Here is a 24,928-nt window from a genome sequence, read left to right as displayed (position 1 = left end):
ATACAGATAAAAATAGTAGGAAATTAAGAGAAAATGACGGGAATAAAATTAGAAAACTGTCACCTAAGGATATCCGAATAAAGCTAGGAGGAATAAAAGATGGGAAAGCTTACAACCCAAGGGACTGGTGTTTGAGGGAATGAAACAGAGTGGGTCTGGTATCATAGAGAGCAGTATGATGAAGTCTAGTATAATTGTGTTAATAGTAGTGTTGTGTTGTTGAGTGTTCTTAATGAAGGTGGAAGTTATGATATGAAGACACACTAGGTTAAGAAGTGGATAATTAGGATTGGATGTTGTAGAGATGTAATATTGAGGGAAGAATGATTAAAGAAGTAATCTAGGAATAAATAGAGGGGTTTTATTAGTGCATTAAAATAGTGACAGAATGAAGGCTAGTGCGATAATTTACATTAGTCACTGACAAATAGGAGACTGAATACTAAGACTAATAATTAAAGTGACTGTTACATGCATATGTGGAGAAAAGGGATAGAAGATATACCAACAAAAGGGTGGAAGTATACTATGAAAAGTGATAAAGAGGCTTATGTGATAAGACGGTGATAATATGAATGATATTGTGCAAATTATTTTTCAGTGAGGGCTATCAGAGTGTTATTAACAAAAGGCAATAATGTAGTTAAATGTGTTTATGCAAAACAATTTAAAGAGAGTTTAGTGCTGCAAAGTGAACTGGAATCTTATGACAGGTGCGACAGAAATGAATGGAAAATGGACTAAGATAGTAGGATCAGATCAGACTACCAAAAAAAAAAAAAATAAATAAATAAAAGATCAGTAATAAAGATGAAATAAAAATAATATATGCGGGCTGTTCTAAGCGATAGAACAGATTAAAAATGGGCTACTCTAATGCAGTTATGAAGGTAACGTCGGTAAAAAATACTAATTTAAGATATATTTATCATTAGACAATATTGATAATCAGACGTTAATATAAAGATAGTTATGGTGGGACCGATATACAGAAATGTGAACATCATACTCTGAATGTGTGTTGACATAAAAATATCCATAATCATACTCAAATGAAGACCATTCGCATGAAATATAATTTCTAATCTCTATACAAAGCTTTAGAGTAAGAAGAAAAACATGAAACATTTTTAAGTGGGGGTTGGGGGAGAGAATCCATTAAAAGTTTGCAAATAATCTGCACCCCTTAATTTTGGGAGACTTTTTAAAAAAGAGAAAAAGGTTATTTTATTTCTATTTATTTAAACACAATTCTAGAATGCTGGTTCTTCTATGGAATCCAAATTTATTCCACTTATAAAATCTTGAGAGCTTGCTTGCCTAGCTACATCCAGATCCCTGCTACTGACATGGCTTTTAAAATGTATATTTCACTAATAATAGCAAAGCCAAACTGTCTCTTATCATTCATATAACCATGTCGCTTTGTTTCCACTTCTAAAAACTTTGGTTTCTGTCACAAAAAAGCTCTGCAATCGCTATTAATTTGTTTAAGGCAAGTTTCAATCTGATGTCAGTCGTGGATACAGCTTTAATACATCATATTTTCTTCCTGCTGTTCAACTGATGTTTTCTTAAGCATATTCAATAGTTTTTAGTTCTTCCTTATCATTAAAACAAGCGAGAAGGCGAGAATTTGGTGGGCAAGGGATAAAAATGACTGGTGACTAACTACGACAAGCAGGTCATTAACATTAAGGGACATTTCACGATGAAGTGGACATATATATAAAAAATTGAAGTGCCAGTTCCATCAACTGAACATTATTAATAATAAAATATGTTACTAGAACTTCATTAATCTGATAATACCGCGTAAAAGAAACACTCTGTGATGGTTCATTCCTCTAGGAGAGTGGAGTGAGTTAGGAGTTCGTTTGCACCATAACTGATAACCTTTCTAACTGCACAATAAAAATCACATGACTTGATCGTATCTGCATAACTATACTGTGTACTGTTAGTACAGGTAGTATTCTAGTTCTAATTTGTGGTTGTATTTGCATACTACTCTGAATCAGTAGGCTAAGTATGTGTAACATGCTGAATACAAACTAAATCTTGGGTTACATTAGTCACAAAAATGAAATATTTTTCAGTTCCTGAAACATGTACTGTATAATATTTATTGAACTAAAATGCTACATTCTCTTAGTACTACATACACTGAGTGTCATCAGCCATAAATTAATTTTAAATTTAAAAACAGTTTTTAAGCATTATTGTGACTAATGTAACATCCAATTGCGACTAACATAACATTAAAATGGTGTTAGGTTAGCCACGCCTCATGTTGAAAAGTTATAAGCTAACAGATGTACTCTTTTCCCATTGAAGTCTCGCGTCATTAGATACTTTAATAGTGGGTTCTAGAGCATGGCAAAGACTTCCAAGGGGAGAAAGCAAGACAGTTGTGCACTCAGGACTGCAGATAAAATAGCTGAAGAAAGGTAAAAAGTGAAGGATGGTATGAGACGATACAGAGAAAAAAGAAGAAATAATGAGTTCAAGAAGAAGGTAGCAGAAGTAAGAAAAATCTGTATGAGTAATATGAGAGAGAGAAAAAGCTAAATAAAGAGCAGATGTCCATAGCTCTTCATTTCCCATACAAATCACCACAAACATTTGGGAAAACTGTAAGAGGAGTTCACACTTCACTTCCAGCAAGTCCATGCAAGAGAAAAGTTGTCCCGAAAAAGCTTGTTGTGTGGAAAATGAGGAACAAACAAAAACTAAGAGAGTAGACTCCATATCAGAAGAGACTAAAAAATTGGTACAAGACTTTTATCAACACAATTATATATCACTTCAGTGTCCTGGCACGAAAGACTATAAAACTGTAACAGATCCAGAATAAAAAAGTAGTTAAAGATTCAAAAAAGGGTCTTGATGTTCAATTTGAAAGAAGGGTTTCAGTTATTCAAGTCAGAGTATCCCCATATACAAATTGGCTTCAGAAAATTTCAGGAATTCAAACCACTACATGAACTGTTATCATTAAAGCGCGGACCTCGTTGCCTTTTCACTGCCTGCTGCCGCGATACAAGTTGTCTGTACAAGGGCGATACCGAGAGTCGGACGTCACGTCCACATCACTCGCGATGGGCACGGCGTCTCGACGCATTCTTAATACGTACAGCAGTCGGTCGGGCACGTGTATACTGTGCAGAGTTGTAAACAAGAGTGCCAGTAATGTCAGACATAAAGAAACAGAAGTTATTACAGTTATTTGGCCGTGAGTATTTTTCTATACAAGGAGTAAATATATTTTGCAAAGTATTCCATGTACAGTTTAAAGGTCACAGAAAAATTTTCATCCAGAAGCACTGTAAGTCTAAACAACATAAAAAAGTATAACCCTGTTTAGCAGACATGATACAACATCGAGTTCAAATTCATATAAGCCTACTCAGAGAGAGTTTTGTAACGACTTCTGCAATATCATGATATGTTGCAATATTCCATTACACAAGTTACAAAATGCTACTTTCAAATCATTTCTGCAGAAATATACTGGGCGAAACGTTCCATGCAAGTCAACTCTATGCAAAAGATATTTATCCCCGTGCTATGATCATGTCATCAACGGCATTAGGAAATCTGTCGCAAATAATAAAATATGGGTTTCTATAGGCGAAACAGCAGATGTTGAAGGAAGGTCTATTGGCAATGTTATTGTTGGAATATTATCTCCGTACAAACCTTCATAAAATACTTGTTAACAAGCGAGGTGCTTATTGCAGTAAACAGTTCCACAATTGATACTCTCTTTGAGACTGCTATGAATCTTTTGTGGCCTGATGGAATACAAAGAGAAAATGTCCTTCTTTTTGTGACCGATGCTGCAGCATACATGTTAAAAGCAGCACGCCAAATCCGACTAGATATCCAAACCTGCTACATTTAACTTGCTTGGCCCATGGTCTGCATAGGGTAGCTGAAGAAATTATTTCTTTATTCCCTGATATTGACAGCTTAATCTCCAACGGAAATAAAATCTTTTTGAAGTCCCCGTCTCGAAAACAGAAATTCAAAGATATCATACCAGGAATTTCTTCGCCACCACAGCCCATTTTAACTCGGTGGGGAACTTGGCTGAAGGCGGCATTGTACTATTGTGAACACTACAAGGAAGTCCGTGGTGTAATACAAACATTTGATGATGAAGCGAGCACGTCAATAAAGGTTGCAAAGTCGTTGTTTTCGGAAGCACTCTATGAAGATCTGTTGTACATAAAAGATTTTTACAAAGATGTTCCCACAACAATAAAACAACTAGAATCGTCAACCCTCGAAATGTCCAGTGGCCTCTAACTCGTAGAACATTTGTACCAAAGTCTGTGTGAAGCAAAACCACATCCAAGTTTGGAACCAGTTAAGACGAAATTTGGGACCGTGTTGAAAAAGAACTGTGGATTTTCAGCAATGTGTGAAATAAGAGATATTTTGTCAGTTAATGACGAGCCCTCAGATGATACATGTGGCAGCTCATATTTTCATTTCGCACCACTCACGTCTTGCAATGTGGAACACACATTTTCTCAGTTCAAAATGTTTCTAAGTGATAGGCCTAGAGGTTTTTCTTTCGATACTTTATGGAAATGTATTGTTCTTTATTGTAATGGAACTGTGGACGCATCAATAGGTGAATCATAAATGAAAACTGTTGTACAGTATTGCATTCTATTAATAATGTAATGTTATTAAAGTTCTAAGGATGTGTTACAATGCATTTATTTACAACAACGCTGTCATGTAAAGAAGGTGCAACTTTGTCCTTCACCACACTGAACATGTACAACGGAGGGACATCCGTATCTTCCCCTCCCATCACACAACAAGCTAGGCATACACCACACTATCCAAGCGCAGGTAACTTATGAACGCAGGCAACGAAGACCGTGCTTTAGTTATCATATAATTATCAATCTGAATGCTGCTATTCCTATTGCGAGAATTTATCATTCTGTTAAAAAGTTCTGCTTTCAAATCAAATGCTGTAAGCATTAGAGAATTAATTTGTGTGGTTGTTTGTAATCAAAGTAACCCAGAAAGCACACTGACACAGACTTGTCAGAGCTGCAGTAACAAACTTGACAGATGACTGCAATGAAGCCATTGATATTCATCAGTGGGTTGGAGGAATAAGTGAGGAACAGACCATACCTGTAGATGATTTTTTCAAGATTTGAAGTAACATATTTTAAAAATTGTAGATCACAATTTTCACACAAAAGACAAGCACTTGAACTGAGAAAACAAAAATTAAACTCAAAGCATGGAACAACAAGGCAACAACTGCCTTGACAGATTTTACCGAAAACTAACAGATTAAGCACCAGAATGAAGTTACGGTTGCCCATTGGACAACAAAACATAAATGAGTTACAATTTACACTGATGATATACATATATTGCAAGACCGATGAGAATGACGATTTACAAATTGAAACCAATGGTGTTATTTCGAACACAAGATCACACACATCAGAAGTGAACATTAAATTTAACCGGCACATTGTGGATGATTTCAACAAAAGGCAATGTTGTGGTCTGATGGTGCTTAGCTCATTTTAAAAATTGCTACTCAATGACAACACTCTCATCAAATCAAAGATACATTTCCTGTAACATCTTCGAGTCCTACCCATGGAAAGGAACCCCATGATGGTGTTGGTACTATGCTGAAACGTTATATTTGGCAGTAAGTCCTCAGAAATGAAAAGATTGTCATTAGCAACACCAAGACCTTTTATGAAAAAAGTCACTACCTTTAACATAAAAGTTAACCGATTGGGTATACCCCTATCTAATATGGAAGATGATGAGAATAAACTTGGAAATATGTTTGCTCAAGTTAAGTCCATACACGGCATAAAGGCATGCCACAGTGTAGTGAAAGTAGGACATCTTTACATTAACCTCTAAAGGAATACAGGAGACAAGGAGGCAGTTGCAACAGATGTGAAACTGTTGTAAAATTCTGACCGTAGGAATGCCTGTTTCCACATGGATATTAATTGATTAAGTATTCATTGAAAGATGATAGAGACTGGATTAATCTTGCTCAGGATAGGGACCAATGCAGGATTATGTGAGGGTGACAATGAACCACTGGGTTCCTTAAAAGCCGGTAAGAATTCATTGTAAGAACTTGCAGATATAAAACTTTAGATGAAATATGTAATGCTATTCTTTTTACTCAGTAGTAAAACTTGTCCAGTAAATTGTGCATGTTACTTTCTATTACGTTAGTCACACACATGTATTGACATACGTATATTCATATACTGGATGACCTATTCATAGCCTAAATATGACATTTTCAACTAAGCTTATCTAAAACACATTGTTAATCATGCAATTTATAGTTTCATTTTGTAAGCAACCAAATCACAGAAAAATTGTTTAGTCTATGTCTCTATTTTCAGAGGGTAATAAAAATGTTATGTCTGTCACATTACCTAAAATGAGTATTGTATAAATAGAGTTGACATTTAAAATATTCTTTTTAATTCCATCAATAGAGCTTTAAGTACTAAATAACATGGTACTAATATAAAGATACCAGCATTTACTATGTTTCATGTACGTATCCACAAATTATATACGATTGTTACGTTAGTCACTGTGAAATATCCCTTAACCCATATATTCTGCACATCAGACTTTCAGTGGCACAGTGCACGAATTACTCGCATATATAATAGACATAAATATGAATATTTCATAAATACTGAATGTATTAATCTGAAGGATGGAATAATTATAGGATAAAAATGAGCAACAATCATTACCTAACATGACCTACATTAGACAGTTTAGAATTTTAACATGTGTTGTTATAATAAGGTTCTCCTGAAGGAGAAATGTCTTTTTTATAATGCTCGAAGGTGGTGCATCATTGGGTAAATAGCTAGAGCATCAGCTTTCCACACTTATAGCTCAAATTCAAATCGTTATGACTATAAGTGGAATTAGTGATGGACAAAGACTATTTAGTGAAAGAATTTTGCGGGTTATTCCCATTTCTCCTACTCATATTCCACCACTGATCCATTAATCATCATAATCATACTAGTGCAATGTAAATTGTCTCTCATGGTGCACTAACTGCAATGCTATGATGGAAAGAGTCTACAATTATGGCACATCCCTCCTAGGGAAGGATGTTGTTGTTGTTTTCTAATGCCAGGCGTTTGACAATAAAGTCATTTGACCTCTTGCACTCCAATATTTTTCAAAGATATTATCATGACCAGCCAATGAAGCACAGATTTTGAGGTGTTCCGAATCCATTTCTTGGTTTGAGTTGCACAATGGGCAGTTAGGGGACTGATATATTCCAATTCAATGCAGGTGTTTAGCCAAACAATCATGGCCTGTTGCCAATCTAAATGCAGCTACAGACGATTTTCGTGGTAAATCGGGAATTAACTGTGGATTTTGATGCAGAGAGTTCCATTTTTTCCCTTGGGATTGTGTTAACAAATTTTGTTTGTTGAAGTCTATGTATGTAGATTTAATAAATCTCTTCACAGAGTAATACGTAGATTTAGTAACAGGTCTGTAAGTAGCAGTGCTGCCCTTCTTTGCTAAAGCATCCGCATTCTCGTTTCCCAGGATTCCACAATGGGATGGTATCCATTGGAATACAATTCGGCTCTACTGCAGTATTTGTCCCGGTATGCTGTAACATCTGAAGGAGTGCCAACATATTTCTAGCGCTTTTTGTGCTACCAACCTTAACTCATCTGCCTCCACTGTAACGAAAATTGTTACTTATGCCAATCTTCCTCTCGATAAAACCTAATGCAGGTCGAGCAGAGAGTACAAGACGCGCAAAGAGTGTAAAATACTGCTGTCTTATTACCAGACATCGGATTCTAGGGCAAATGCCTATTTTGTTTCTTTAGGAGAAAAGTAAAAATAATTATTAATATTTATGTTTCATGGAAATTGAAAGGTATTCAAAGAGTTTTATAGTACCCTAAAATGCCCTAAAACGGTTATTAAAGCCTAATTTGTTAATATTCGTCTAAAAATGCCTAACTCACTGTAAAGTTTCGCATTTTACTCTTACTTTTTATAATTTATACATGCATTCACTGCGAAATTTAAGACATTTAAAAAGTGGAAAGTTTGCTTCACACCGGCCATGAAACCATTGATAAAGGAAACAAAATGTTTTGAATCTCACAACACTCGCAATAGATTTCACCGAATTTAACATGTTTGGAGGCATAAATGCCGACAAAGAACCAACCTTAGTTTTGAAGCAGGCAACAATCACAACATGTGCTGCTACCGATTCAGAGATATACTATACTATAAAAATGACTGTTTTCGGTCTGAAACCGATTAGCTGTACTACCCTTCAGAGTGTCATAAAATCACAATTTTTGGAGAAAGAGTGTTTTTGAAATATTTATGAAAAGTCGTAAAACTGCGAATTAGTAGGGTAAACCGTTACAAAATATTTAAAAGAATGGCCCTCCTAGTGTTAACACTACCAGGAAATGCAACAATAAGTGGAACTTTGTATTTTTTGTCCAATTGAATCTCAATAACAACGGTTCATTTGAATGCTCGTTAACAGTTGCTCTTTCCCTCACCTTATTTGTGTTGAGAAGTTTTGAGCGGTAGGACGTTTTCCTGTGAAGTTTAACGCGATAATGCCGAAAAATATAAATGCAAAATCTACATTGATCCGGCAATGGCTAACAGAATATTCAGAATTCACTTATGATGGAAAAATAATATTCTGCAAGATTTGTAGCAAACAGGTATGTAACAATAGTTGAAATATATAAATTTTATTAATTTTAATGAGTAGGCCTATAATATTTATACATTGACTGAGCTATCCTGAGGTATAATTCTTTTTAAGACCACTACACTTTAACCTTTTAAATTCCGATAGTTAAAGTATTTGCAGGTCATTAAAATTTTGATTGTTCAAACCCACTAACTTTGTGATAGAAATACGGCAATACAACAATTAGGATTTTATTTTAATTCAGTTTAATTTACATTTTTATATTTCGCAAGAAAAGAAGTGCCACCTAAAGCAGCATGTGCAAGGAGCGGCTCATAAGGCTAAAGCTCAGCAGAAAAATCAACTGCAACAAACTTTACTAACACAGCCTACTTCATCCAATCTCAGCAGCAATTTCTATGCTGATTTAACCAGAGCGTTTGTTGCTGCTAACATTCCCTGGAATGCAATTGAAAATCCGGTTTTAAGACAGTTTTTACAAAAATATTGCAAACAAAATATCCCATCTGAGTCGACCCTAAGAAAAAATTACTTAGACAGAATATACAATGAAACTTTAGCTTCCATTCGGGAGGATATAAGTGATTCTTACATATGGGTCTCTGTGGATGAAACCTCAGATCCTATGAATAGGTATATAGCAAATATGGTAGTAGGAAAACTTAGTCCTGATGGACCTTCGATTCCACACCTCGTATGTGTTAAGGAACTTTCGAAAGTGAATAGCCAAGCCATTGCTTATTTTGTAAATAAAGGCCTACAGTCTTTATACTCAGGTAATATAGACGATTCTAAAGTTCTGTTGTTTTGTACTGATGCTGCCTCATACATGGTTGCTGCAGCTCCACTTCTTAAAACATTTTATCCTAACCTCACGCATGTAACCTGTCTAGCACATGGCCTTCACAGGGTTTCTGAAACAATCCGGAATGAATTTCCTCTTGTCAATTCGTTTATTTCTAACACAAAAAAATGTTTTTGTAAAGCCCCATCCAGGATTTCAATATTCAGAGAGAACTTTCCAGATATCCCACTCCCACCTCAGCCGGTTGTTACATGATGGGGAACCTGGATTCAGTCAGTGTTGTATTATTCTAAGTATTTTAAAGAAGTGGTCACAGTTATTGATAAATTACCTGAAACTGATAGTGCAGCGTGTGTGAAAGCAGTGAAAGATTGTCTGAATGACTCACGAGTGAAAAACGATATTGCCTACATAACATCAAACTTTTCTTTCATACCTGCAAGCAGTGAACAATTAGAATGTGAAAAACAATCTCTTTGTAGCCAAATAGCAATAGTAAAGGAAGCTCAAGTGAACATACATTCTGCTTTGGGCGAAACTGGGAAAAAAAGTTAAAAATAAGTGGGACAACGTATTAAATAAGAATGTAGGATTTTCATTGTTGGAAAAAGTATCAAGAGTGATATCGGGGGAAAGTGTAAATGTTCCAGTAAGTATTGATGTTTCTATTGTACCTAATTTAAAATTTGCGCCTCTCACATCAGTTTCGGTTGAAAGGAGTTTTTCTGCTTTCAAAATGATTCTCAGTGACAAAAGGCAAAGGTTAACTGTGGAGAATTTAGAAAAAATTCTGGTGGTGTACTGTGCAGATAATTATAATAAAGTCTGAACATGGAACTGAATTTCAATAACTTAAAATGAGTAATCTTGATATCAATAATCATTATTTCATTAGTTTCAATATATTAAATTTGTGCAGCTCTGTTTATAAATATAATATAACTTAGTATTCTTTTTTAATGTTTAAACATACTTTTTTGTGCGTATTTTAGTGTATAACTAAAAATTTCAGTGAAAGAAATAAGTATGATACCTTGATGTGCCTAAAATGCCTATTTTCATTAAAATAGAGCCTAATTTTACAAATTTTGAGCTTATTTTAGGTGCCTAAAACTGCAATTTTTAGTGCCTAAAAATCCGATGTCTACTTATTACAAAGATTATGTTTGTAGTAGGTAGGAACGGTTCACCTATGGAACCGCCAACACAGGAACCAATTAAGGCCGAATTCGAGCCCCGAAAATATATAATTCATCATTATAGGTATTAAAAATTACAGGAAAAGTCCAAAAACATGTACACGCAATGCTCCACTTCCGCGAAATTACAGTCTGTAGTTTGGATTCATTGATGGCATTATATCCTGGATTTGAGCTCCGAAAATTTATAATTCTTTATTAGAGACATAAAAAATTGCAGGAAAAATCTAAAAACTTGTATAGACAATGTACATCTTCCGCCAAATTACAGTCTCTTGCTTGGACAAAGTGACGGCAATATTTCCCGAGTTCGAATACGAATGTGTAGGCATAAAAATTTCCAGAAAAAATCTAAAAACTTGTATACACACTGCTCGACCTCCGCCAAATTACAGTCTGTAGTTTGGACCCAGTGACGGCATTATTTCCTGGGTTTGAGCCCCGAAAACTTATAATTTTTTATTAAAGGAATAAAACATTTCAGGAAAAACTAAAAACTTGTATACACAATGCAAATCTTCCACCACATTACAGTCTGTAGTTTTAACCCAATGACGGAATTACTTCCTGAGTTCGAGTCCTGAAAATGTATAATTGCTTATTGTAGGACTAAAGAATTGCAGGAAAAATCTAAACTTGTATACATAATGAACCCCCTCTGTTTAATATCGGACTGTAGTTTGAACCTAGTGAGCGTGTTATCTCCTTAGTTCGAGCCCCTCAAAATTAAAATTCATTAATGTGGGTATGAAGGATTTGCTGGAAAATCTAAATCTAAAAAAACCTTACATATTGAACCCCTTCTGCTAAATTTCAGTCGTCACTGTCTTCTCAGTCATTGTTTTATTTTCACTCTTCTCTTTCCTTAATGAACTGAACTTTGAGACGAGACAAGAGTGGACAGAGGGCAGAGAAGGCACAGAAATGACAGAGTGAACTGAGTGTACAGAGAGTGGACTAAAATACAGAGAGTGGACTGAGAGTACAGAAAGTGGACTGTGAGTAGGCCTACAGAGAGTGGAATGAAAGGACAGGCAGTGGACTGAGAGAACAGAAAGTGGTCTGAGAGAAAAGAGAGTAGACTGAGAGGATAGATGGAGCACTGTGGGGGTAGCGAGGGAACTAAAAGAAAAGAGAGGGACCAGAAAGTGAACTGAGAGAAGAGAGCGTGGACAAAGAGGATAGAGTTGACTGAGAGAACAGAGAGTGTACTGAGAGCACAGAGTGTGGACTCAGAGGACAGAGTGAAGACAGAGAGTGGACTGAGAAGACAAAGAGTGGACTGATAGGACATAGAGTGAACAGAGAGTGATCTGAGAGAACAGGGAAGGGACAGAGAGTAGACTGAGGTGACAGAGAGTGGACTGAGAGAACAGAGTGGGGTGAAAAACTGAGAGTGGATTGAATGTACAGTGAGTGAACTGAGAGTGGACTGAGAGGATAGAGAGAAGACTGAGAGTAAAATGGGGAAACTGCGAGTCAGAATTCTTTCCTCTGAGTCCTCTCTGTGCTCACTCACTGTAATTTCAGTATCGGTACTCTCTCTTTGATATCGGTCCACTGTGTTTCCTTTCCCTTTTCTACTACCTCAGTCCTCTCTCTCTGTCCTCTCAGTCCAATCTGCATCTTCTCAGTTCACTCTTTTTCTCCTCAGCCCACTCCATCCTCTCAGTTTTCTTTGTATCACTTTCCGTCCTTTCAATCCACACAATGTACTCTCAATTCACTCTCTGTAATCTCTGCCCCTTCTCTGTCCTCTCAGTCCACTCTCTGTTCTCTCAATATACTCAACATTCTCTGTGTCCACTCTCTTTTCTCTCAGTTCACTCTCTGTTCTCTTAGCTCATTCCCATTCCTCTTGTTCATTCCCTATCCTCTCAGGCTACACACTGTTGTCTGAGTCCTCTCCCTGTCGTCTCCGTCCACTCTGTCCCTTCATTCCATTCTCTGCCCCTTAGTCTACTCTCTGTACTCTCAATTCACTCTCTGTAATCTCTGTCCACTTTCTGTCCTCTCAGTCCACTTCCTTTCCTCTCAGTCTACTCTCTGTCCTCTCAGTCCACTCTCTGATCTCTCAGTCTACTCACCATCCTCGCTCTCCACCTTCTTGTCACTCAGTTCAGTCTCTGTTCCCTCTGTTCTCTTAGCTTACTCCCTATCCCACAGTGCTCTATCTATCCTCCCAGGCTCCTCTCTGTCCTCTCAGTCCACTGTCATTCCTCTCAGTTCACTCTCTGTACACTCAGATCATTCTCTGTCCTCTCAGTCCACTCTCTGATCTCTCAGTCTACTCACCATCCTCGCTCTCCACCTTCTTGTCACTCAGTTCAGTCTCTGTTCCCTCTGTTCTCTTAGCTTACTCCCTATCCCACAGTGCTCTATCTATCCTCCCAGGCTCCTCTCTGTCCTCTCAGTCCACTGTCATTCCTCTCAGTCCACTATCTTCTCTCAGTTCACTCTCTGTACTCTCAGATCATTCTCTGTCCTCTCAATCCACTATCTGTACTCTAATTCCAGTCTCTGTTCTCTCAGTCCTTGCAAAAGTTTCTACAGCTATAGGACATTTGCCACAGCGTTATATCAACATGCCAACAACACCTAAAGGAACGGCAAGGGTTAAGCACGGATTTTATACTAACTATATAAGTGCAATTGACTGAACACATGTGAAAATACAATCACCAGGTGGAGGAGATTCAGAAATCATCAGAAATCGAAAGGAATTTTTTTTTCAATTAATTTGCAAACTGTGTGTGATTCTTCCTTGTTGATTCGAGACATTGTGGCTAGGTGGCCAGGCTCATCTCATGACTCACATATTTTTAATTCTTCAATAATTAAGAGGCGATTTAAAGATGGAGAATTTGGTGCAGCCATTCTAGTTGGAGATAGTGGATATGTTGTACAAAATTATCTCATTATACCACTGACAATTACATACACGCCAGAGGAACAACTTTTTCAGGAGGCCATCATAAGGACTAGAAGTCCAGTAGAGAGAGCTATGGGGTATAGAAAAGAAGATTTCCTGTTTTAGCTACTGGAATCAGACTAAAATTGACAGAATTCAAAGTGTAATTGCGGCAACAGCTATTTTACACAATATAGCTTGCAATGAGAATGAAAATATACCTCCTGTTACTGATGACCAGTTGGATGCTATTAATGCTGTGCATAACTTCCCTCAAGCAGCTAACAACCACCGAAATGTAGCAGAAAATAATATCAGGCGAAACCACCTTATCCATCAGTACTTCCATGATTTGTTGGTGAACCAGTGAAGGAAGAGATTAAATTAACATAAAATAAGTTTCATTCACTGCAGTACATGTAACACTGTTTATTATTCATGTTAAACTTGCATATTTTCAAAAGTATATTATAACTTTACTTCACTGGAAATTAAGCATTACCAGGACCTTATCCATCAGTACGTTCATGACTAACATTTGTTTGTGAATCAGTGAAACAAAGGGATGAAATTAACATAAAGTAAGTTTCATTCACTGTAGTACATGTAACATTGTTTATTATTCATGTTAAACTTGGATATTTTCAAAAGTATATATTATAACTTTACTTCACTGAAAATTAAGCAGTACCAGTAACTTACACCATAATTATTAAGCCTAAAATTATTATTTTTTTTTTTAAACCTGACTTATTATCTTGTGTGGTGTAGCTTTAGATGCAACACAACCTCCATAATATAGAATCTAATGATGACCTGACTTAAGTGTAACTGTGTTGTATAAAATATTACTACTGATACACAAACATTTTAACACTTTATAGTGTAGTCACAATTTATGTAAAAGTCCCAATTTATTTTAATTACACAGTGATGTTACAAGTTGATATATATCTGCATTTGTATCAAAATTATATCAATGTCGGATTTCAATGACAGAGCGTAACTAATTACTTGAAATATGCAGTGTGTTTATTTTCTAACATATAAGAAATTAGCTGGAGGGAATATACTGTATATTTCATATTATGTTCATGCTATTAAAATAATTAGAAATGAAACTAACAATTGATTTATGAACATTTTGATGTCATGTTATAATTAGGCCTAGGTCTACTGTTTTTTTCTTATGTATTATTACTATATTATAAATAAGCCATATATAAATTATGTGATAGGTGATAACATGCAATAAATTTTGTTTTTCAATTGGAATTAAGTTAAACTACCTACTGATTAACTTGTTATTCAATTACTTAAGAAGCTACATAAATTTAAATATCTTCTGTTTTAAGTAGCATGATAACCTGATGTGATATGTTGATTATGGTATTATTAATACAGTGAATGATATAAACCGAATGACTTTATGAAAATATCAAAATGACATCATAACATATTAGGACCACTAAAAACCACTACAAAACTAAAGTTATCAATACTGTCTTTAAATATATAAGTTACCAGTACCTAAAGTGATTTAATACGTTAGATTAAATTTTTTAATTTAAATAAAAGAGAACATATAGACTTGAACAAAATAAACACCATAACTACATCAAAATCTTGTGATTTCAGTTAGCTGTTTGTTTTAAGGTCCAATTCCCTATTCCTAACATCAAGTTCAAGAATTCTTCTTTTCATCTCAAGATCAAACTCCTTATTTTTTATATAAAGTTCTGTGAGTTTCATCTTCACTGTATGTTCTTCTTTCATAATATATGTTACCGGTACTTTAAATTCATGTTCCATCCTTTGGAATTGAATTTGATCCTCTATTGCTTGTTTTTGTAACTGCAGAACTTGTTTTTCTTGCCATAATGCCATAAGTTTCTTTCCTACCAATGAACTGTCTTGTTATGGTCTTTTCTTCTTTACTAGGAGTGGAGTGGAGTGGAAGTAGGTTTCCTTAAGTCCCTAATACTGAATTGACTGCCACATGGAATGGCTTCTACTTCATTAATTTGTATATTATCCTGAGATACTATTATATTGGTATATCTTCAGTTACCTGATCAGTGGGATTTGAATCATCACCTGCGACAAATGCTTGGGATTCAGAAGCTACAGACTTGTATAGATTCACAGATGAAAAGGGAATTACACTGGAATTTTGAATTGATTGGATTTGAGGAGGAAATTGTGCTTTTCCAATGTTTGCAGATGGTTGCTCCACAGATGGGAGTAGTGATGACTGGCCAGTACAATCTGAGTCACATACAGATGGTAGCCCCTCAAGTTGTATTGTGCCAATAATCTCTTTTATTTTAATAGAAGTTATTATTAAGTTCGGTTGATTTGGGTCTCCACCTGCACCTATGTGTATTTTTTATCTTCGGAAAATCTCCTTTTACAGGTGTTTTTGAGGTTTTCATACTTCCCCTTTAATATCTTCCAATCTCTTACCGTACTACAGTTCCACTAATTTCATTGAAACTTTCTGCTAGCTCTTGCCAAGCTTTTTCTGTCTTTTAAAGATATACTATCGGTTTTCTTACATTCTAATATATCTTTCTTTGTACCAACTAAAGAGAGCAGTAAATCAATTTCTACTGGACTAAAATTCTTACTTTTTTTCCCTGAATTCTCCATTTCTAAACACAGGACCTTACAGTGTACGTTAATCAGCTTATGATAATCTGATCAAAATTCATAATGGACGATGAACCAATCATACAGTGCAACCGTTTACTGAAATAAAAATAATACAAGAGAATGGCACCTATTATGAATATTTAGGCCCTGGGTTTTGGTCACTGGAAAACTGGACAGAGCAAATGTTGGCACCCTAACCTCTTTCTTTAACTTCATCCATTCTATTACCAAACAAAAATGTGAAACAATAATTGTGCCAATTCACCAAACAAAAGGCTGTTTTTATTACATTATTTATAAATATTCATTTTTATTGAGCATGTATTTAACAATTATTTCAACATCCTACCTTAAAATACTTTCTCTTGCTCTGGGTATTTGCCCATTCTAGCCAATTATAAACTAGGGCCTGTGAATATTACATAAATAGATTAGATCACATACTACAATGTTAAAAATAAAAACAATTTCCCTTAGAATTATCAAGATCCTGGGTACATAGATTAGATCACATACTACAATGTTAAAAATAAAAGCAATTTCCCTTAGAATTATCAAGATCCTGGGTACATCAGGTAGGCCTAATTTAGTGGGTTATCGAACACTTTAAAAAGCTGGAAGTTGTCTTCTTGAAATTAATTAAGATTGATTTTCGGAGGGAAAGGAATAAACTAACGGAAATTAATTTTTATATTAAAATGGATCCACATATGCCATCAGATAATGCACATTAACACAAGACACAAGTTATTGCACGATCTTGCCTATCATAGAAAAGTGGAATCGAGAATGCTTTCCAATAAATTCAAGAAAACTACTGATTAAATGATAGACACCACTTCACATGGATATAAATGATTTATTTATTTGTGAAACTAGTAGATGCATTCCTTCTTTATTTGCGTTGATTTGATTATAGGATTAATTCTCTGTAAACAGCTGACATGTTGACGCGCCATCAGTAATCAAATCAAGTTATTGTTCAGTGTAGCCAACACATGAGAAGCCATGAGCATCTAGTGCCAACATTAGTTTAAACGGGTGGGCTGCCAGATATTTATGGAGAAAATGGAAGCATGTTTAAACTGAATAGTAAAGTTGAACGGGTTTAATTTATCCCAAGTTTAACTAACTTTGGAGAAAACGGCCCTAAACCATGCAATATAACTGCCGCCATTTGTTATGTTGAGTCTCAGCTATTGTGAAATGTACCTGCTAAAACGGTTTAAGTACATGTTACTATTAGAGCACTAGCTTTATCTATGGTGTGGTAGCTCCTTTACTTATCTGTGTCTTGCGCATGCGCAGTGTCCCATCATTGGACTTTGAAAAATTTCTTGCGGGACACTAAGTGCAGTTTCTCCTACAATTCTTTTATTGAGTGATATTAATTGAGAGAGCATTTTAGTTATTTCTGCTGTTTGAGATGAAGGTGTGTGTTTAGAGACTATTAATAGAACAGCTGCTTTGGAGTCTGACAATATAACTGCATTCTTAAATTTATTGATGTGGCATAGAAGATTCCTGAGACTTTCACTTATTGCAATGATTTCACCATCAAAACTTATTGTTCCATATCCAAGTGATCTATAAAGTGAGAAGAGACAGCACGTAACACCTGCACCAGCACCTTGTTCTCTGGAGATCAAGGATCTGTCGGTGTATAAATGAAGCCAGTTTTGTGGAGGGTACCTAATATTAATTGTCTCTAAAGACAATTGTTTCAGTATTTCAGTGTTTACTTCTGATTTTAGTATTTCTTCTGTTAAATTTAGATTATATTCTATATTTAATAGAGTTAAAGGGTTTGGTTTAATTTGTAAGTTTTCTTTTAAATTCGGGATATTGATTTTCTGTTTTAATTCTTGAACAATGGATATGAAACTTTTTTGAGCTTTCAATCTACAGAGAGGACTGTATGAATGCCAATTGTTTCCTGGTAATCTGAGAAGTTTTTCATATTGAATCAGTGCTTTTTCTTCTATTGTCATTTTGATGCTGTTAATATTAGTGAGGAATCTCATAGAATCTATTGGAGTTGTTTTGATTCCACCAGTAATGAGTCTGAGAGCTTGGTTTTGAACATATTCTATTTCGTTTATGAAAGGTGAAGTAATTAAAATTTCTCCACAGTATGTCAGCACAGGCTGTATAAACATTTTGTATGTAGAGTTCAAAGTATTCTTAGAGCATCCCCATTTCTTTCCTGCTAGTCTTTTTAGAAGGGAGAATCTTTTACGAGCTTTTTCAGAAATGTATTTCAAATGGTTGCTCCATGTTAACTTACTATCGAAAATAACTCCAAGATATTTGGATTCATAAGTCCTAGGAAGGTGTTGGCCATTGCATTGGATATTGAATTCTCTTTCTTTTTTACCGAGTGAAAATATTTGGTAGTTACTTTTGCTTAAATTGAGTGTCATCAAATTTGATGTATTCCATTCATGTAGTTGATTTACAGCTTTAAGAGCAGAATTTTGAATTTTGTCTCTATGTCTGTAAGATCCGGAAGTCCACAAAACTATATCATCTGCAAACAGTACTGTTTTCATGTTTGATTCCTCTAATAGGGAGAGTAAGTCATTTATATAAATATTGAATAAAGTTGTGCTGAGGACAGTGCCCTGAGGTAGACCTCGATATGTTTGTCTGTAAGTAGAAAGTGAATTATTGAATTTAGTGGCAATGAATCGTTGACTAAGGAATTCTGATATCCATCTGAACATATTGCTGGAGATACCTAATTTCTGGAGTTTTAGTAATAATTTATTTCTCCAAACAGAGTCATATGCTAACTGAAAGTCAATAAATATTGCCAAGGTATCTTCTTTCTTGTTAAAACTGTCTTTTATTTCTTGGCCGAGGCGTATGACTTGTTCATTGGTAGAGTGTAGTTGTCGAAAGCCGGCTTGTCTTGGTGATAAAAGATTTTGGGATTCTAAATACCAAGTTAATCTGTTGGAGATCATGGACTCCATGCTTAATAGTGCTATTGGTCGATAACTATTAACATCATGAGCAGGTTCCCCTTTTTTGTGAATTGGTACAATGATTACTTTTTTCCAAGCTGCAGGAATTGAGGTGTTCCATGATAAATTGAAAATGGATAAAAGTACAGACTTGGCTTTTTCCCCCAGATGTTTAAAAAATTCGGAATGAATGTTGTCGGGGCCAGGAGATTTCTTGATTTTTAAATTTTGTATAGCTAGAGTTAATTCTTTGGAAGTAAAATTTTGATGAAATATTTCAGGTTTTGTGATAGTACTAGTAATATTGTTTTTATTATTTTTATGTAATTCTCTTTTGATAAATTTGTCAGTTTTTTTTATATTGGGATGTAATCTGTGAGAGTTTGAGTAGTGTTTATTAAATGCGTTTGCTATATCTCTACTATCTGTTAGTGTTTTGTTATTATAAATAATAGGTTGGCTAGTATTTTCCTGTGTATTGGAAATATTCTTCAGAAATTTATATGTTTTAGCACTATCAGTTCTGTAATTAATATTTTCAATAAATTTATTGAAACTGTTCTTTTTTGCTGTTATGATTGCTTTTTTAAGAATGGCAGCCTTCTTCCTCCAATCTTGAGTATCTTCTGGTGTTTTGCTATGTTCTGCTTTGGTTCTTGCTTTATCTCTATCTTGTTTCAATAAATTCAGGTTTTCTGTCCAGAATGGGGTGTACTTTTTTGGTTTGCCTCGTGGAATTAGGGAAGGATGCAAGTCAAATACCTGACATAAAAGAAATACATACTGTATACAGTATTTGATAAAATAAAAAAGGGGGAGAAAGGAATAAGATAAAATATTCTTAGAAGGGATACTCTCCCTTCTGTGAATATAAAATTATGTCGAATATAAAATTATGTATACTTATAATTTTGCTTCTTGAGTAGTATAAGCAGCTAATTCTCATTGAGTATTGTTTAAGTTCTACGACACTGCATTACAATGGCTTGATTTCATGATCTTTGTAGATACACTGAATTCATGTTACATGCAATTTATTTCCAGTGCAAAGCTAAATAACGAAAACTTTGTTAATGATAAAGTCAACTAAAAGAGTCAGCCAAGAATGACAACTATTCTTATACATGATACTCACAGCTTGTGCTTGTGCTGCAGCCTTTTCTCTATCTTCACGTTCTTTCTCTGCTTGTTTACGCAGTCTTTCTTCTCGTTTTCTTGCTAGTTTCGAGTCTGGTACAGGTTTGAATGTCAGATCTGTGCGGGTGCATGAATTGAAGTCCCCTCGATTCCAGTGGCGCAGAAATCTGCAAATAACATAACCATGTGGGTGATATATTTTTTCAGTGATCCTTATCTTCTCACTCACTGAATTACAATACCTACATTTATACATTACATTATGTATTTTCTGTTAAGTAATACATATGAAACAGAGGCCTCATGTCAGTATTCAATCCTTTTCAAGGAAGAACATTTCTGAAGTCACCAAACATCGTAAGATGAAGATTACATTTCTGAAGTTGTGTAACTGTATCACAAAACTCATGTTCCTAATGACTATAATTTCAGACTTACGGTAAATTAATTTTAACAGTGAAAGCAAAAATTCATCTTTATCACTGTTATAATAATTATTTACATTTTAAGTGTGTATATGTAAATGAATAGAGTGTTTATTCTGTTAAGGTTCCCATATCCACAATAAAATAACTCTGCTACAATAGAATGTATATATTACTATCCAACTTCATTTAACTTTAAAAACCAAATCCATATATTAACCTTCGGACTACCAAGCGGGGTCAGAAGAGACCCCACTGCAAATTTTTTATTATTTTCATATGAAAACATTATCTGTGCACATTGATACTTCTTGTTATTGTCAGATTTGTTTATCGCATCATGTCTGTCGTGTTGGTTACATAAGTGTTCCATCCCTAAGAGAATTATATTTATTTTTATTCAGTGGGGTCTCTGTTGACCCCTCTTGGTAGTTTGTGTTGTACAAAACTTTTGTCACCAGTTTATTTTCTTTGCCTATTGTTGTTGCTGGTAAGCCTTTCAGGCATCTCAAATTGTTTGTCCATTGTTGTTGGGAATTTGTTTTCACTTTTTGTTCAGTAGATTATTGGTTTAGATTGAGTTGTACACGATTACTCTTCTTGATACATAAAAATGTCAGGAAGGAAAATATATAAATCCATGGCGCTACAGCCCGTGAAGGGCCTAGACCGACCAGCCGGCTGCTGGCCTCACGTCCACATGCCGAAGCAGAGGTGGACAATCATCCAACCAGAATGGAGGTATCGTGTGATTAGCACGATGATCCACCCAGCCGTTACAGCTGGTTTGCGAAACTGAATTTTCACTACCTATTGTAGCTCCCCAAATGTATCACGATGCTGGGTGGGCACCGGTCCCATACACTGAGAAAATTTCTTCCCCCATGAGGACTCGAACCAGCGCGTATTCCATAACGGGAGTCCTAGGCGGGATGCCTTACACCATGACACCATGGCGCAGGACAGGAAAATATATGACGTAGGCCTACATAATCAGGAACATGTTTTTGAAATGACTCATATGATACAGAGTGAGAATGAGAGTGAAAATGAAGAAATAGTTTATCTGTCAGAATTAGAAGAGACTAATAGAAGTGGTTGAAGAAGTAGCAGATGAAATAGAAAATAGTGATACTGATGATGATGTTGGTGAAGATGAAAATTGATGATATGCAGATTTATGAAAATTATACGAGTAAAAATGGAATGTCTTGGTCTAAAAGTCCACCAAAAGCCACGCGACGAACAGTTCAAAATATTGTTGGAGTGCCTCCGACATGTGCATCTCAGAGAATTCAGACAATGAATGATGCTTTCAAGATATTTTTTTGGTGATAGTATTTGAAAACTTATAGTAGACTGTACTAATAAGGCACAGGATTTTCATGAAGAATGAAATACAGAGAGTCCAGACAAACAGAGACAATGGCTGCCAACAGAAGGCGATGTAATGTAAGCATTTTTGATAACCATGAGTGCTTTGAAAGCTAAACGGGAGTCATAGAGTCCTTATGAACTACAACTCCCATGTACAAAAGAGACATATTTCTTGCTGCAATATCTCGAACTCTATTTTTGCATTTATCGACATTCATCAGATTTGATGACACTAGTACAAGAGATGAAAAGAGGCGAAATGATAAACTGGCTGATATCAGAGATGTCTTCAGTTTGTTTGTCGCCCACTAAGTCCATCTACTGTAAGATGTGAATTAGGATTGTAGCTCAACAACTTGTTACTTTCCAAGGACGCTGCCCTTTCATAATTTATATGAAGTCGAAAGCTGGTAAGTATGAAATGAAAATTTGGGCCCTGGTTGATGTAGAATCAAGTTATGCAATAAACTTATAGGTGTACACTGGAAAAGAAGGGGCTGCTCCTGAAAAAATCAGTGTCAAAAAGTAGGTTTGTCCTAACCAGCTGCCTACAAGGACGATACGGCATTACGACATATTCTTTCTTACAACTATTCCACTTGCAAGTGAACTTTACAAGAAATATTTGACACTGTATGGAACAATGAGAAAGAATAGGCAAGGAATATCCAAGGTATTTTTGCCTAGCCCTAAAAGGGGGGTGTCGATACTATGGACAAAATACTTACATTCAATGTCCTGCGTCTCCCTATGGAGAGCGCCATTTTGACCTATTTGCGGCCAAGGCATTCACTTCTCTCCAGTTCTTCCCTAGATTTTGGGCTTCTTCTTGAACAAACCCCACCACGTTATCCTGGGTCTTTCTCTTCTCTTACTCCCCTGTGTCCAACCCACCACCATTTTCTTCTTTTTATCTCCAGATCAATGGGCTTCTGTTGCATCTTCTTCCAAAGTAATGTATTGGAAATGACGTTCGGCCACCATACCCTCAATATGTTTTGTAAACAACTATTCACAAATGTTTGGAATTTATGAGTGAGGTATTTTGTCACTTTCCATGTCTCACTGCCATAGAGAAGAACTGAATTTACGTTACTCTCAAACAAGCGCAGTCTATCGACAAAATGGTAAATGAATATTCTGTGAATACAAGCACAAGACGATGAACTTGTATCTTATTCCTGAACATTGTCGACATTGGGGGTCTCAATCCTTATTTAGTATGGAAGGCGAAGAATCCTCATCTTCAGTCAAGTTCTACGCATGGAAGAAGGAAATTTCTGTTCCAATTTGGGAACGAGTCGATCATTCCGAAAATGAAACGACGACTTCATCATCCCACAGGATTTCATAAACCAGCAATAAGTGCAATGAGATATCTTGTTCCTTAGCCAGAGACTATGGGAAAAGATGGTGAACTCCCAATCAAGCTATGAAAAAAAAGCCAATGTCAGTTGTGCCTTAGAAAACTGACAGATATGCTAGTGAATCCTATGAAATGTGTAAAAAAAAATGCATGTGCGAAAGCTATATAAAGAAAATAACCAAAAGAATGTGTTTTCCATGCAGTGAAACTGTGAAGTAGACTTCGTATGTGAAATCTGTTGCATAAATTTCTTCTGTTCAGTTGTACACCCTATTTATTTTTTTGTGAATATTTTTGCTTTTATTGTCGAAAGTATATCTGCCCTAAATTAGTTTGAACTTTTAATTTGAACTCACGGAAGAAATTGTGAAAAACTTGAATGCATGAATTCGAAATAAGAAAAGTGTAGGCTACTAGAGAAGAAAATTTCAGTTAGGTTAGAGTACAATTGGACTTACATTGTTTCCGAATTCATTCTTTAAATATGTTGTATTTTCAAAATGCACTATATTTATAATTTTCTATAAGTATTTTATTACATAGTATTTTCATTGTTCTTTATAAAGCAATTTCTCCTCGGGGTCTTGTCTGACCCTGCTTGGTAGTTGGTGTTGGGCTTAGAGCTTGGTAGTCTGAAGGTTAATTGTCAAATCCATATAATTAAAATTAGTCATTACTTCACTATGTTGTCACAAAACGGTATATCAACTAATCATTTTAGCACCAAATATAATTTACGAACATTTAGTATTAAAATTATAAGGAAATACTTTAAAGTTTAAATAATATACTACTAAGATTATACATTTATAATTATCATTTGGGCCGTTTGTAGGAATATGAATATGAGAGAGGATTGATTCAGTTGTAATTCTTTGAAGATTGTAAAGATACTTTTAGTTCTAAAATATGTAACTGGAATTTAGATAACAATATTATCATCTTGATTACACAACTTTTAACACCGTATCACTTCGGAATATGTATGATAAGAACTTTCTTGTGTTAAATTTTAATGTACCTTGTTAACATGTTTCGACCTATTTTCGGTCATCTTCAGAACTGGTCGTTGTTGGTCTTGGCGCTTCTTGTTTCCTGTGTGGGTGCATTCGTAATGTAGAGTCAAAGAGTGTATGTGTTTTGAAATTGAGTTGTGTGTTGAGAATATCGTTGGGGTGTGTTTTCGTGTGTCTGTATATTTCATATTATTCTAGTGTGTTGAGTTTCTGGCTTTTTGGTTGGATGTGCAGTACAGAGACATCAACACAGACATGAAAATACTGCATATCCAACCAAAAAGCCAGA

General features: G+C 35.4%; 1 protein-coding gene across 14 annotated transcripts in view; it reads right to left on the bottom strand.

Annotated features, from left to right (window-relative positions):
- Gug (arginine-glutamic acid dipeptide repeats grunge) overlaps positions 1 to 24,928 on the bottom strand; it is a 257,116-nt gene that overhangs the window by 55,837 nt on the left and 176,351 nt on the right. For all 14 annotated transcript variants that reach the window (XM_069825198.1, XM_069825188.1, XM_069825191.1 and 11 more), the window contains one exon: positions 20,454 to 20,622. In XM_069825198.1, coding sequence (XP_069681299.1) covers positions 20,454 to 20,622 — 169 coding nt within the window. The remainder of the gene's footprint in view (positions 1 to 20,453; positions 20,623 to 24,928) is intronic.

Source organism: Periplaneta americana, chromosome 1 (assembly GCF_040183065.1).
Source record: "Periplaneta americana isolate PAMFEO1 chromosome 1, P.americana_PAMFEO1_priV1, whole genome shotgun sequence".
In the NCBI taxonomy this organism is placed as follows: Eukaryota; Metazoa; Arthropoda; class Insecta; order Blattodea; family Blattidae; genus Periplaneta; species Periplaneta americana.
This window is presented reverse-complemented; position numbering and strand designations above follow the sequence as displayed.